This window comes from Larus michahellis, chromosome 1 (assembly GCF_964199755.1).
Source record: "Larus michahellis chromosome 1, bLarMic1.1, whole genome shotgun sequence".
Classification (NCBI taxonomy): domain Eukaryota; kingdom Metazoa; phylum Chordata; class Aves; order Charadriiformes; family Laridae; genus Larus; species Larus michahellis.
Window position 1 is genome coordinate 56758361 of NC_133896.1, and position 14679 is coordinate 56773039.

A 14679-nucleotide genomic window follows, 5' to 3' on the forward strand; every position below is an offset into this window, starting at 1 on the left:
GAACTTTGTCTTTATTTTTGGAGTGTAAAACCGTCTTTGCCCCCGTTCTTCCCAGTTCTTAAAAAAAAAAAAAAGTCAAATTCAAGGAGTTGGAAACACCTGTTGGCAACCCACTGAATTTTAATTGAAATTATCCCCTTTGTAGAGTAGGAGGAACTGCTGTCACTGAAAGTAGGGGGGGAAGGATGTTTGAATACCTGTGGAATTGGAAGATTCATGTCATTGGAAGGGAATGTATTTTTCCCAAGTGTTATGGGACTTGAATAGAATGGGAGTCAGGCAGAGTTAACTTTCAGGAGGATATTAGTTTATACAGAGTTAAAGTAATAATTTGTAGCGTCTGCTGTGCCAGATGTGGCCGTGTGTGAAATGGGTCAGTGGCCTTTGTGTGTGTTACCAGACTTAATAGTCCCATGTTCCCTTAACCACCGGCACTCGTTAAAGGACCGAAGGACTAAAGGTAGTGACAGTTTCCCTTACACTCCTTGTGCTATCTTAGGGTCAAGGTGGAGGAGGTGTGTTTTGGAGGTAGATGCTGGGAAGAGCTGGGAGAAAATATTTTGCACTACTTCAGTATTGGCCAGCACTACTTACTAGCACCAAATTCAAGTAAGAAGAAACAAAAAAAAAAAAATAAAAAGAGGGAAGGTCTTGTACAGATGAAAGGCGCACCAGCTTCCCGGGCCTCACTGTCTTCCTGGCACAGGAATGAAACTCGTCTGAGCCATCCGTTGGTCAAAAAGGGCCAGGAAAGGAAAGCTGTGATCTTAAGAGCTTCATCTTCAGAATTTCTTGCGTTGTCTGTGGAAATGTCTTCAAACAGGCATGGGAAGACTTAGCTTCTTTCCTTTTAGGACTGTGCAAAGAGAAAGAGAAGGTAATGAAGGAACTTAGGGGGAATTTAAACTGTGCCATTGTTTCAACAAATATTTTTCTGAACTTGCTATTCAGGGAGCTAGATAGATAGCCGTAATTTCATTGCCATTTGCAAATCTGGCAGCCCAATGGGTCACCTTGGGCATCCTCTATGTGCGACTGTAGGCTAGTAGGAATAGAGCCGTGCTGGCTTCAGGTAACCCAGAGAAAAGGGAAGAATTTATGTGATCATTGATGGGAGGCAACCACTACAAAATTGGCTTTGAAGGGGAGAAATGCCCAAAATCTATTTATTCGCCTTTACGCTGAAGGAAAAGGTTCTTGTTTTCTCTTTGGTGGTTACTCTTTCTAATGTGTGGACCCTCCAGTGCTTTACACACACCCCCACACCTCCGCATCTTTTAATAAAGAACGTGACCTCAATGAGAGGTCTGTGACCACTGGCCCACCTTATCTGATCTGGAAGCTGGGATGGGAGGCCTCTTGGATATGCCAGGGGCCCACAGGTTTAGATGAGGTGGATGGAGAAGTGTGTGCCCTGTCTGTGTGGTGGTCAGCGGTGTGGAGTCCAGCTGGTGGCCTGGTACTGGTGGTTCACAAACAGTGAAGGAGTAGTGGGAGATGTGGTGGTCGAAGGTCGTCTTGGGTTTAGTGGTCACGAAATGGTCAAGTTTTCAATTCATAGTAATGTAAGGAGAGGGGTTAGCAAAACCTCCGCCTTGGACTTCCGGAGGGCGGACTTTGGCTTGTTCAGAACACTGGTTGAGAGAGTCCCTTGGGAGATAGTCCGGAAGGCAAAGGGGTCCAGGAAGGCTGGATGCTCTTCAAGAAGGAAATCTTAAAGGCCCAGGAGCAGGCTGTCCCCAAGTGTCGCAAGTCTAAAGGGCGGGGAAAATGGCCAGTCTGGATGAATAAGGAACTTCTGATGGGACTTAAGAATAAAAGGTGGGTTTACTACCTTTGGAAGAAGGGACAGGCAACTCAGGAGGAGTACAGAGGTCTCGTTAGGTTATACAGAGAGAAAATTAGGAAGGCAAAAGCCCAGCTGGAGCTCAACTTGGCCACTAACATTAAGGACAACAAAAAAAGCTTTTATAAATACATCAACAAAAAGAGAGCCAGGGAGAATCTCCATCCCTTACTGGATGCGGGGGGGCAAGTTGCAACCAAGGACGAAGAGGAGGCTGAGATACTGAATGCCTTCTTTGCCTCTGTCTTCAATAGTCAGACCAGCTATCCCCAGGGTGTTCAGCCTCCTGAGCTGGAAGATAAGGATGGAAAGCAGAACAACCCACTCATAATCCAGGAGGAAGTAGTCAATGATCTGCTTCTGCACCTAGACGCACGTAAGTCTATGGGGCCGGATGGGATTCACCCAAGAGTACTCAGGGAGCTGCTGGGAGAGCTCACCAAGCCTCCCTCCATCATTTATCAACGATCTTGGTCAACAGGGGAGGTACCAGATGACTGGAGGGTGGCTAATGTGACGCCCATCTACAAGAAGGGTTGGAAGGAGGATCCGGGGAACTACAGGCCTGTCAGCCTGACCTCGATACCAGGAAAGATCATGGAGAGGATCATCTTGAGTGAGCTCTCACGGCAAGCGCAGGGCAGCCAAGGGATCAGGGCCAGCCAGCGTGGGTTTAGGAAAGGGAGGTCCTGCTTAACCAACCTGATCTCTTTCTATGACCACGTGACCCACCTTCTGCATGCGGGGTAAGGCTGTGGACGTTGTCTGTCTGGACTTTGGTAAGGCCTTTGACACCGTCCCCCATAGCATTCTCCTGGAGAAGCTGGCGAATTGTGGCATAGACAAGTGTACTCTTCGCTGGGTTAAAAACTGGATGGCCATGCCCAGAGAGTTGCGATTAATGGGGTGAAATCCTCTTGGGGGCCAGTCACCAGTGGTGTCCCTCAGGGCTCAGTTTTGGGGCCAGTTTTGTTTAATATCTTTATCAATGATCTGGATGAGGGGATTGAGTGCACCCTCAGTAAGTTTGCAGATGACACCAAAGTAGGTGGGAGTGTTGATCTGCTTGAGGGTAGGAAGGCTCTACAGAGGGACCTGGACAGGCTGGATCGATGGGCCAAGGCCAGCTGTATGAGATTTAATAAGGCCAAGTGCCGGGTCCTGCATTTCGGTCACAACAACCCAAAGCAACGCTACAGGCTTGGGGAAGAGTGGCTGGAAAGCTGCCCAGCAGAAAAGGACCTGGGGGTGCTGGTGGACGCCCAGCTTAACATGAGCCAGCAGTGTGCCCAGGTGGCCAAGAAGGCCAACAGCATTCTGGCTTGTATCAGGAAGAGCGTGACCAGCAGCAGTAGGGAAGTGATCGTCCCTCTGTACTTGGCACTGGTGAGGCCCCACCTTGAGTGCTGTGTTCAGTTCTGGGCCCCTCTGTACAAGAGGGACATTGAAGCACTGGAGCGTGTCCAGAGGAGAGCTACCAGGCTGGGGAGGGCTCTGGAGACCAGGGCATATGAGGAGAGGCTGAGGGAGCTGGGCATGTTTAGCTTGGAGAAGAGGAGGCTGAGGGGAGACCTCATTGCCCTCTACAACTACCTGAAAGGAGGTTGGAGAGAGGGGGGTGTTGACCTCTTCTCCCAAGTGAATAATGACAGGACCAGAGGAAATGGTCTGAAGTTGCGACAGGGGAGGTTTAGATTAGATATTAGGAAGAATTACTTTACTGAAAGAGTGGTCAGGCACTGGAACAGCCTGCCCAGGGAGGTGGTTGAGTCACCATCCCTAGAGGTGTTTAAGAAACGTCTAGATGTGGCACTTCAGGGTATGCTCTAGTGGCTGAGATTGTAGGTGGTTTTTTGTGTGTGTGTGGTTGTAGTTGGTGATCTCAAAGGTCCTTTCCAACCATGAAGATTCTATGATGCTATTCTATGATGTTTACCCTCGAGGTGGGAACTGGGGCCAGTACTGCTCAAGGTCTTTGTTTGGTGTCTGAGGAAAGGGCAGAACATGCCCTCAGTGATTTGCTGATGATGCGCAACAAAGGGGAGTGGCTGATAACACCAGATGGGGTCAGAGGGACCGTGACAGGCCAGAGAAAAGGGCTTGACAGGGACCTCATGAAAGTCAGCAAAGGGAAATGCTACGTCCTGCTCCTGGAGCGGAGTGCTGCCATGTACCAGTATGTGCTGGGGGCTGCCCAGCTGGGAAGCGGCTTGGCAGAAAAGGCCCTGGGTGTGCTGGTGGACACGGAGTTGACCATGAGCCACCACTGTGCCCTTGTGGCAAAGAATGCAAACAGCCTCCTGAGCTGGGAGGGAGGTGGTCCTTCCTCTCTTCTTGGCCCTGGTGAGGCCACAGCTGGAGTGATGGGTCCAGCTCTGGGCTCCCCACTCCAAGAGATGGGGACATACTGGAGCAATCCCAGAAAGACCATGAGGATGATGAAGGAACTGGGACATCTGATGTAAGAGCACAGGCTGAGATCTGAGACTGCTCAGCCTGGAGAAGGCTGGGGGGGATCTTCTCCGTGTGTATAAATGCCCGATGTGGGGGGTAAAGGAGGCAGAGCCAGACTCTGCTCAGTGGTGCCCAGTGACGGGGCAAGGGGCAATGGGAAATAAATAAGAAAAAAACAAAAATCACAATTTTTTACTGAGGGTGGTCGGACACCAGCCCAGGTTGCTCAGCGAGGCTGTGGTGCCTCCATCCTGGAGATACTCGAAACCTGACTGGACAGGACCTCGAACAACCTGCTCTAGGTGACCCTGCTGGGAGCAGGATTAGATGATTTTGTCCCCCCCCAGTTACTCCCAACCTCAGCCCTTCTGTGAAATGCAAGCTTTTGGGAGCTGAAAGCTTCCGCGGAATGTCTTTCAGGTCCTTGTGTTAAAGAGAAAGGAGCTCGTCTAGTTTTGAAAACAAGATAAAGAGAAGTTGCATTCTATAAAAATCCCTTTGCGATGCTCCGGTGTAGGCTCTGAAGTGTTATTAAATACATTTCTTTATATAACACCTCTTCGCTTTTTTTTTTGCTTTTTTTTTTTCAGCATGGCTGCCCTTTTGTCTGAGCTCTTCTGTGTTAGAAATATTTTGAAAAGATGGGGTTTTTTTTTTTTTGCGAGAGCGTGAGAGAGATGCGACCTGCTATAATATTGCTGGTTTTCATAAATGACTGCAAAGCATTTGCATATCTTCGGTCACCTTTTCAGAACATTTGTGCAAAAGAAAAAAAAAAAAGGCAATTCTCTTCCTGCTGTGATGTCCCAGGGACAAACGTTTTTTCTTCTGCCTCCTGTATCGTCTAAATTTTGCAGTTTTATCACTAGCAATGTGAGACTGAAAGCCAGCAGTTGTTTTTTTTTTCCCCCCTTTTTGTTCCACCATCCGCAAACACAAAGGGTACGGATTTCTCACAAAATAGAGAAGGACACGGGATGCATGAATTGAGTGAAGCTAAAATGGGAATTAGTTTAAAAAAAAAAAAAAAAAAAAGCAATTGACGTGGAGCACCTTGATGGCCGTTTTACAAAGTACTTTTCTGGCTCCAAAAATGTTTTAATGACAGAAGGAAATCTTAATCTGCCCAGGCCAGCCACCCGCTCAGTGCTCCTGTCACCTCTCTATCAGCAGGTATATTGCATGGAGCTACCAGAGATCCAGCCCTTGAAACATCAAATGCCGGGCCGTCGCTCCTGCTTTCGGCAGACTGCTTTGGGAATGTGAAGGAGGAAGAAAATATCTGTTCCCTCAGCTAGATTTCACCAAATTCCATCCTCCCGACAGAAAACTGTTTTAGATCATCATCAAACCGTAGCAAGTTCTACCAGATTTTATGCCCTTGATGCACTTGTTGGCTCTGGTTCACAGCTGTTTACCAAAAGCACGGCCCTGAAGTGGAAGGAGCATCTGATTTTGGGGAACAGAAAGGGATGTCTTGTCCGCGCAGATGCCTGTCTTCCTATGGAATCAGTTCTTGGGAACGTTACGTCTTTTCCATCAAAAGAAAAAGTAGGCTTAATAATCTTTCCATATGTTGCTTCTCAGGTGCATTGTCTGCCTACAGCTATTTCCCCCCCCCTCAGAATTTTTTTGCGTGATTCATAATCTTTCAAAATGTATGTAGAATTGAATATACCTCAATTGTTAAGTTTGCGAGGTGGGGTTAGGCCAGGCTTAGCTCTGGTTTAACTTCTGCTTTGTTTCACTTGCACATCTAGAGCCTTGTGAGCAGAGATGCCCACTTGCGTTCCAGAGATACCTTTTTTTAAACTGGGTTTTAGGTGGACAGTGTGCATCGCAGATACAGCAAAGAATAAAGTCATGTTAAGGATTAACACAAGGCAAGCTGCAGCTCCACCGTACGTTGGATGAGTGCCGAATGAACGATTCGGATTTATACCAACCCCTTTACCTACCTTTGGTAACGTAGAGATAGAAGAAGTCGCAGTAGAAGATGGTTTGTACCACCCCGGAAACTACAGCGATCTGGTCGTAGAAGTTCTCGGTGTAGTAGCGCCAGACCCAGTTGGCAATGTAGAGGGCGCGGTAGAGGCCCAGGAAGAAAAGGTAGTGGGTCGTGATGGTCTCCGCTTCCCCCGTCTTGCTGATCATGAAAAGCTGAGGAAGGATAGCCACGGACTCCAGGTAGATGGAGAAGGTCCAGAGTATCTGTGAGATGCGAAACGAAGGCAGTGGAGAGTCTTGGTGCTGATTTATACGCGTTAAGAGCCAAAGCTTTAATTTTGCGGAGCATTGATATGCGAGAGTGGGGGGTGGATAGTGCTGCTGGAGTTGGAGAAAATGAGCCTGCTCTGCTGGGACTGAGAGGACACAGCACTGAGCTGCCCTATAGATGGTAGGGTCTTCAAGGCCTGCCAACCTTGCCTTTCGTGCCAGCTTTTGCTGTTAAAAATCTCAGCTATTCGATGTGCTGCGAACTCTGCTGCCTGGTGTCAGGCAGCTGCTTCCCCTCCCCTTTCCTGCCTCAGGTTTTCCTTACCTCCAAGGGGGTGAAGCTGTGGTTCTCCAGAAACGACAGCCCTGTGACGGGGACCAGCAGGAACTCGAGGCGAAAGGAGTCATTCTCGCTGTCAAAGGTTTTCCGGAATTTCACGTAGATCATGTACACGGTGACGTAGGCACATATCAAAAAAATGACCTGGGGGAGGGAAGGGAAACGGCAAGACCTTATCTGTGATTACACCTTCTGTGCTTGAAGAGAGGATGGCTTTGCCAAAGTCAAGATCTTTTGACCCGGTTCTAGTAGGGCTGTGCCAGGGCGAGATAGTGGTAATCACTTTTTCTGCGCTGGCTTCTGGATTGCCTTCTGCTGGAGATACTCCAGCGGTCAACTAAAGATGGCCCCACCATGAGGATCACACTTGCTTGAGCCCTCTAGGGCTCTGTGTGAAGGGGTTGGCTTGGTGGCAGCCGTCTCTTAATGCTCCTGCTGTGCAAGGGCACCCAGGCTTGATTCATGATCTCTCGTTCTGGTTTTGGTGGTACTAAATGTGTCAGGCTCAGCTCACTCACTGACTGTGGTGGTGGGTTTTTTGGTCAATGGAGGGCCAGTGACACCAAAGGAAGCATCTTTATCCTGTGTATAACCCCCTGTAGCATTGGTGACAAGTGAAGAAGATGGAATTGCCCCTTCTTCCCTCTGTCTGAAAACCTTATTGACCGTGCACGCTCGCTTCCCTGACAACCTGTGGTGAGGTGAGGGGAACCTCTGCTTTTGCACTGCGCCCTCCTTACCTTCATCACGGTGTTATAGGCAGAGATGAAGGTGGTGAACAGGTCCAGATAGCGGGTTGTGAAGACGAGGGCGAAAAGAATCTGACTCTTCCCAGAGATACCTGCATGGTAGGGAGAAGAAAGGAAGGTAAGGCGGATGAGAGGAAGGACCCTTAATGGTGGTTTCCCCTTATAACTTTTTGGAAGGGGTTGTATAGATGCGTGTCGCTTTGCGAGCCTGGTCTGGCATGGAGGTGCTGTGGTAGCTCTAGATCTATCCCAGGACTGGCTGGAGCCTCCCAAGTGACAGGGCAGGATCCTGCTGATGCCCCTGAGCCCTGCCTTGGGTCACAGGGACCGGGCACGTTCACTGCTTTGTCCAACTCAGTCCTTACTGTCATCAAAATGCCTTTCTCTTCCCTCCCTCGCCCTCTTCGCCTGCCCACCTCGCCGGGGGGTTGTGTGATGTGACATCTGCCGCACCAGGGAAGAGCTGCGGGATCAGGGACCAGCCCAGGGATGCTGGTGGAGCTTAATCACCGCTGGCGGGGAGAGAGAGAGAGAGACCCTCCCCATTTCTCTACCTGTGATGATGGCCGCAGTGCTGCAGCCCAGCCCCAAAGTCTCCTGAGGAGGGAACCATGAACTCCGAGCAAAATCCTCCTGCGGGAAGCTGCTGCCCTGACTTCCTTGCCCAGGGATGGGGCAGCCTCTGGTACCCGCCTGCCCGCAGGTAGGTCCTCTGACCTAAAGCAGCTTTCTCTTGAGGTCATCTGTTTTGGTGCCGCCACAACTTTTCGTACTCATTTTCGACCTCCTTCCTGCCTTTCTGCCCTCCCCTTCGCTTCACCACCCAGACACTAACACCTGCCTGAGGCCCTGCGCCTTGCCACATCACATCCTTCCAATGCAGCCTTCTCCTTCTGGCAGGGACACCTCCCAGAGAGGGTTGACTTCCCTCAAAGAGTCCACCAGGGAGGGCTGCCAGCTTGCATGGGCTATCGCTAGCCTTTTTGGTACCCGTTCTCCTCACACCCCTCACTGAGCCGCCCTCCAAGAAGGATCCCCCTCCTTCCTCGGGGCATGGGAGCACTCACCGGCGCAGGACTTGGACTTGTGGATCTTCACCAGGAGGATGATGATGGCCAGCAAGTGGGAGATGTCCCCCAGGATGCGGAAGATGTTCATGGCGCCGGGGGGGGCTCCTCCGAGGTGAAGGGAGTGGAGCACTTTCTGCAGGCGGGGTGGGCGAAGGCAGGGAGGCTTTTTCCCCCCAAGCTTCAGCCGAGCAAACGCTCTCCTCCGGCTCAACTTTCCTTTTTCCCTCAGTACGGAGCCCTCTCTTCTGGCGGAGAAAAGTTCAGGCTCCTCTCTCTTCTGGCCACGAGCGCCTTTCCGCTGCCAGGCGCCCAAGCTGGACGTCTCCCTTGCTTACTTTTCCCCTCAAGGTGGATTTTCTCTCTTCCCCCTGCCCAGGGCCTTCCTCTCCCTGCTCCAGGCAGAAAGTTGGGGTTTGTCCCTTGGAGAGCCCCCGGCCGAGCCTGCTGAGCAGCCCCGAAGCCAGCGCTGGGTGACGGTGACGTGGCTCCTGGCTGGCCAGGGAGGAGAGGGAGGAGGAGGAGGCGGCGGAGGCGGGAATAACTGCGCTATTTTTCCCTTTTTTTTTTTTTTCCCTTCCTCTTTTTTTCTTCCCTAACTTGTCTCGAGTTACACGCGGAAGTGTCGTTTAAGGGGAAAAGGCAGAGAGAAAGGGATCCCCATCCTCTGGCCTTGGGGACGCAGCCTCCGGTGAGGGCCGGGCTTTCCAGGGACATTCCCAGCGGGTGCATTAACCTCTGTCCTGCTCCCAGCCGGCAGCCTCCTGCCCTCTGCCCTTCCCAGCCCCGTCCTGCCTCCAGCGCCTTCTCCTTGGTGCTTCACCTCGTCTCCTGGAGCAAAAGAAGAAGCGGGGAGAGATCTGAATTATCGGGCCGCTGCTGGTGTATGTCACATCCCACCCGGATCCCCTCCCTCCCGTGCCCCCCACCAGCCACCCCCACCTTCAGGTGTCCTGTATGGAGCGATGGGGATCCCAGAGCCCAGCCCTGGAGGAAAAAAAAAAGATCTTCCCAAGGGCTGGTTTGAAATAAATTTTGCTGAAAATATTACTCCTGGATTCCTGCAAGTGGATTTTAAACAGCGTAATACATGTGCTGTGTGAAAGAAGAACATAGGTACTGCCATTTTTATAGATTTAACAGAAATTGGCTTAGTAGCGATTGATAATAAAGTTTTAATATATTCAGAGGCAGCCGCAGGTGACCAGCCTGGTTGGGACAAACCTTGTCCTTGCAGCTGCTGTTACGCAGGGAGGTGTCGGGGCAGCGCGAGGGGACCTCCACATCCAGACAGGACCATTAGGTATTCATTATCTAATCGCTAACGTAAAGCTGGTTTAATACAACCAAATGGATGTTTTAATTTGTCACCTCATCCCCACACAAATCGCATCTGGCCGTGGGTCTAATTTGGTTACCGAAGGGTTGTGCGACCCTGCCTGCTCTTGCCCCGGGGCCAGCTCTGGCTGCCACCCTCCCTGTCCCCAGCCATCACCCGCGGCCATCTCCTCTGTGGCTCCCTCCCATCGGCACGTCCTGGTGGGCTCGCTTGGAGTAAAATCCTTAATGATTAAAGCGTAAAAATATTATTCCTGGTGCTTACGGAGAGGACTAACAAGTCTATTAGCATCACCGGCTTCCTTTCTGAATACATTTGCATACATTTCCTCTCTGCCCATTAGGCTGGCTGCCGTGTTTTCCCTCTCTGCTGCTCCAGCACCTGCCACACCAGGCTTTTCCAGCCGCATTCCCAGGCTGGGTTGGAAAACACCCCTAAAACTGGGGGAGGACCCTGCCGGCCTCCCCAGCCAGGGCACGGAGGCAGAGGTCGGTGTGGTGGGAGAAGAGCAGGTGAGACCAAAGGAGAGCGTCGGCAAAGGAGCGACAGGATAGGGACCGGCTGAAATTGGATTTCCAGCCGTCAGAGCAGAGCTGCCTGCGGTTTCAGCAGGGCTCTGCAAGGCCATGTAGGTGCTGGTGAAGTCCAAGCCCCAGAGCTGGTGGCCCAGCGGGTCCCTGGCATCCCAGGTCCTTTTGCAGGTGGGCAGAGAGAGGTTTGAGCCATGGAGCCGGGATGGGAGATTTTGGAGGAACATATTTCATAGAATCATGGAATGGTTTGGGTTGGAAGGGACCTTAAAGATCATCTAGTTCCAACCCCCCTGCCATGGGCAGGGACACCTCCCACTAGACCAGGCTGCTCAAAGGCCCATCCAGCCTGGCCTTGAACACTTCCAGGGATGGGGCATCCGCAGCCTCTCTGGGCAACCTGTTCCAGTGCCTCACCACCCTCACAGTAAAGAATTTCTTCCTAGGTTCTTCTTCTAGGGTCCTCTATGCTGACGGATCCCCTTCCAAACCCCTGGGACTTAATGTCTGAGAGCCTTCATCATCCTCCAGTCCCTCCGCTTCTTTTCACAGCTTCTTGTCCCACCCAGGGGATGAAGCTTCCTGAGGAAGGATAGGACTGTCGTGGCTGGCAAAAGTTTATTCTTTTCATCTTGCCCCTTCCCAAGAAGAGCTGATCAGCCCCAAGCCACGGTGTTATCTCCTGCTGTGATGCCAGGAACCGCCATGTGAGGTGACCATCAGAGGGACTTCGTGGAAGCAGCCCAGCTGAGTTCATCCAGCCGTGATGTGGCAGTGGGGCTGGGGTCTCCTCATGCAGGGAGCACCCCTGTGCGGCATGCGGGAGGCCTGTGGGAAGGCTACCGGGAGGGTGAGGGGCGCCTGGACACTTAGAGAAGGAAAAACTGGCACACAAAGTGGGAGCAAGTGAAAATAAACCTTCCCTCCTTGCCACAACATGAAGTGCCTTGCACCGGGTGTCTCCCTGCCTCCCAAAATCATGCCGGGCGCTGCCACCGCCCCACACGGTGATGCTCTCTCCATGCCTCCCGTTTCCATGGCGACCGCAAGGAATGTCGCCAGGGTGACAGGGAGGCGAGCGAGCTGGGATTTGGCATTAAAACCAGGAATTTGGGGTTGTTTGGTTTCTTTTTCTTTTTTCTTTTTTTTTTTTTTTTCTGTCTTTAGTTCTATTTTTGGGTTTCCCTCTCTGCCTTCGCTGGTCTGGGAGGCTCCTTCTCCTGCAGAGCCCCTGGGCCAGGCAGTGGCAGCAGCTCTGCTGAGGGCCCTTCCCCACCTCTGCCTGTCCTGCATAATGGCGTGAAAAGATGGGAGAAGGGGATTTCCTTCTCACTGAAGCATTACTTTCCTGCCACCAGGAAGGTTTCTGTGCTTTCGCCCCCGGAGGTTGTTGGCTGGGAGTCCCCCTCCATGTCTGCCGCAGGCTGTGGCTCAGGACACATCCAGAGGGTGGGCAGACCCCAGGATTCATCCCAGAGCAGGCCTGGAGAGGGAAGTGATTCAGCATTCCCAGAGGGTCTGAGGAACATGGTGGGGTTGAGCACTGTGGGCCACCTCCGTCTCTCACCATCTCTGCCTCCGTGACCGGAACAGCTCGGTCAGGGCAGTCCTGGAGCACTGGGGACAGAGATGGGACAGTCGGAGGAGGATGGCAGAAGGAGCCTGGCAGGTGCTAAGGAGTCTAAAACCCAATTGTCTGTTTAAACCCTCAAAGTCAGACGTGCCCAGGGCAGAGAGGGCTTGAGGGCTCGTGCTGGCTTAGCTGGTGTTGCAGGAAAGCGGGACCATATGTGCCCACACAGGGGCTGCTGGCAGGGAGGTTGCACTTGTCTTCATAGGAAGTTCCATCTAAACATGAGGAGGAACTTCTTTACTTTGAGGGTGGCAGAGCACTGGAACAGGCTGCCCAGAGAGGTGGTGGAGTCTCCGTCTCTGGAGACATTCAAAATCTACCTGGACGCGTTCCTGTGCAACCTGCTCTAGGTGACCCTGCTCTGGCAGGGGGGTTAGACTAGATGATCTCCAGAGGTCCCTTCCAACCCCTGCCATTCTGTGATTTTCCCTGACGGGAGAAGCGTCAAGCAGTGCTTGCTCACCTCTCCAGGAGCTCCTGCTTCCCCCTCCATCCTTCACCCCTCTCCATCCATCCCTCCATCCACCCTTCCATCCCTCTATCCATCCTTCCATCCATCTATCCTTCCATCCACCCCTCTACCTCTCCATCCATCCCTCCAAACATTCTCCATCCATCCCTCCACCCCTCTTTTCCTCCTTTCCTCCATCCCTCCATCCATACCCCCACCCTTCCATCCCTCCGTCCCTCTGCCTCCCCCATCCCCACAGCAGCATCGGGAAAGGTTGGCGGAGTGGGGCTATTTTTGGGAGCGTCTCCCTGGCAACGGCTGCCACCACCGTCTGTGGTGGCTTTTCCATAGGTGCTAAAATATTCCACGCTTCTTATTAAAGACGGTGCCGGTGGAGACGGGCGGGGGTGGCGAGTGTGAGCCACCCTGCTCCCGGGGCCGGCGAGCCTGGGGGGCGGCTGGGGCATGGCACCCCAGGGGCACAAGGACAGCGAGGGGCTGGTGGTATCCTTGATGTAACATCCCCAAGTATCTCCTGATGACACCGGCTGTGCCGGCTGCATCTGGGCCATGCCAGGGTGCCGCGCCATGCACAAGGTAGAGCTATTTATCCTCTTGCTGCCCAGGTGGAGGGAAACACGGCGAGGTCGCGGGGGGAGCCAGCGATGAGGAGCGAAAGGCAGAGAGGGCGAAACCCAGCCTGAAGCCAAGGGGGCTGCAGGGGTGTGCGGGTGCCTGACGTCTTTGCCTGCCCAGGGAAAGAGCAAGATGTTTCAGCAGCATCGTCATCCCTTTGCACAGGGATGTTGTGGTGCCAGAGGGCCGGTACCCTCCCTGGTGGGCACCCATGCAGCACCCAGGCAGCAGCTCTTGGGATGCAGATCCATGGGCCCTGGAGATGGGTCTTTTGCGAAAGCAATTCCCTCCCTGAACCTGAACAAGTCCCCGCAGAGAGGGCTGCAGAGGGGATGGAGGGAGCAGGCTGGTCCTGCTCCATCTGGGCATCATGGCTCCCTGGGAGCCCCGGTTCAAGCGGTGGGGAGCAGCTGTGGTTGGGCCAGGGCGAGCTGGCCAGTGCAGGAGGCTGCCGTGCTCCCCGTTTTCAGCCGCTCATCTGCATGGAGAGCCGCTAAAAATCCCCTCTGCTCCCCCTGGGGTGGCTTTGCCGGGTGAGAACGGGCTGCCCTCGCCGTGGCGGTGCTCACTGGTGCTGGCAGGGGACGGCGGTCCCTGCAGCGCGTTGTGCCAGGGGGCCTCCATGTGCCAGCAGATCTTGGGATGATCTGGGGACAGAGGGTCACGATTGTTGCAGGATTGGGACCCAGAGGGCACTCAAAAACTGGCTTTTTGATCTTTTTTGACTTTCCAGCAGAGGCCTTAATGTTGGAGACGGCAGAGGAGACACTGAGATGGAAACTGTGCCCATGGACCCCGCTGGCCTGATGCAGGGCTGTCCCTGGAGCTTGTGCCTAAGGCCGCTGCCTGTGGGGTCAGGGCTGTCTTCAGCCTCCAGCTTCCCTCCTGCACAGAAGAGGCAGCTTCGCTACCATGGGGTCCCCTCCCCTTGCCACCAAGAAGTGACCTCCTCAAAGCCCCTGAGATGCTGCCAGCTACGGAGACCCAGGGGAGGTTTCCAGGTTGGATTTGCCGGTGGGGTGTCTCTGCACCATCCTGGAGCCCCAAGGGCTGGTCCCTCCTTGCCTGTGCTCCTGTCCCCAGCGTCACTTATCCCAGCAAGCCAGCCCCAGCACTGCAGGGTGGGGAGGCCGGGCCGTGGATGCGGGGAGGTGATGCCCCGCAGCAAACTATCTGCACCAGCCGGGAGAGCCGGGTCCTTCCTCAGGGCGAGGTGTCAGCCCAGCACCCCAAATCCAGGTGGGAAAAAAAAACCCACCCTGAGAGTGGATATTTCAACCCCTTGCGCCAGCCCGGCGGGAGGATTCGCCTCCCCGGGGGCACCTGGCGTCCCCGCCGTCCCCTTCCCACTGCCGATGGTTGCGCTCTGGTCTCCCCCATGGCAGCTCCGCAGCGGTGCCTCCGCGGCTCTGAGCTC

At 53.3% G+C, this 14679-nt stretch overlaps 1 protein-coding gene across 1 annotated transcript; it reads right to left on the reverse strand.

Moving 5' to 3' along the window:
* Window positions 1-9280, reverse strand: KDELR3 (KDEL endoplasmic reticulum protein retention receptor 3). The gene is made up of 5 exons (XM_074578974.1): window positions 8674-9280; window positions 7598-7698; window positions 6843-7001; window positions 6259-6511; window positions 1-856 (listed from the first exon to the last, which is right to left on the reverse strand). The coding sequence occupies exons 1-5, from the start codon at window positions 8762-8764 to the stop codon at window positions 816-818; spliced, it is 645 nt and encodes a 214-aa protein (XP_074435075.1). The 5' UTR covers window positions 8765-9280; the 3' UTR covers window positions 1-815.
* Window positions 9281-14679: the final 5399 nt, after the last annotated feature.

Bases quoted from the DNA above. Each gene is read 5' to 3' on its own strand.
- KDELR3 (XM_074578974.1), bottom strand. From the start codon at position 8,764: ATGAACATCTTCCGCATCCTGGGGGACATCTCCCACTTGCTGGCCATC. The intron at 7,002-7,597 runs GTAAGGAGGGCG...TCCCTCCCCCAG, and splicing joins CCTATAACACCGTGATGAAG to GTCATTTTTTTGATATGTGC. The intron at 857-6,258 runs GTAGGTAAAGGG...CTCTTTGCACAG, and splicing joins CTATCTCTACGTTACCAAAG to TCCTAAAAGGAAAGAAGCTA.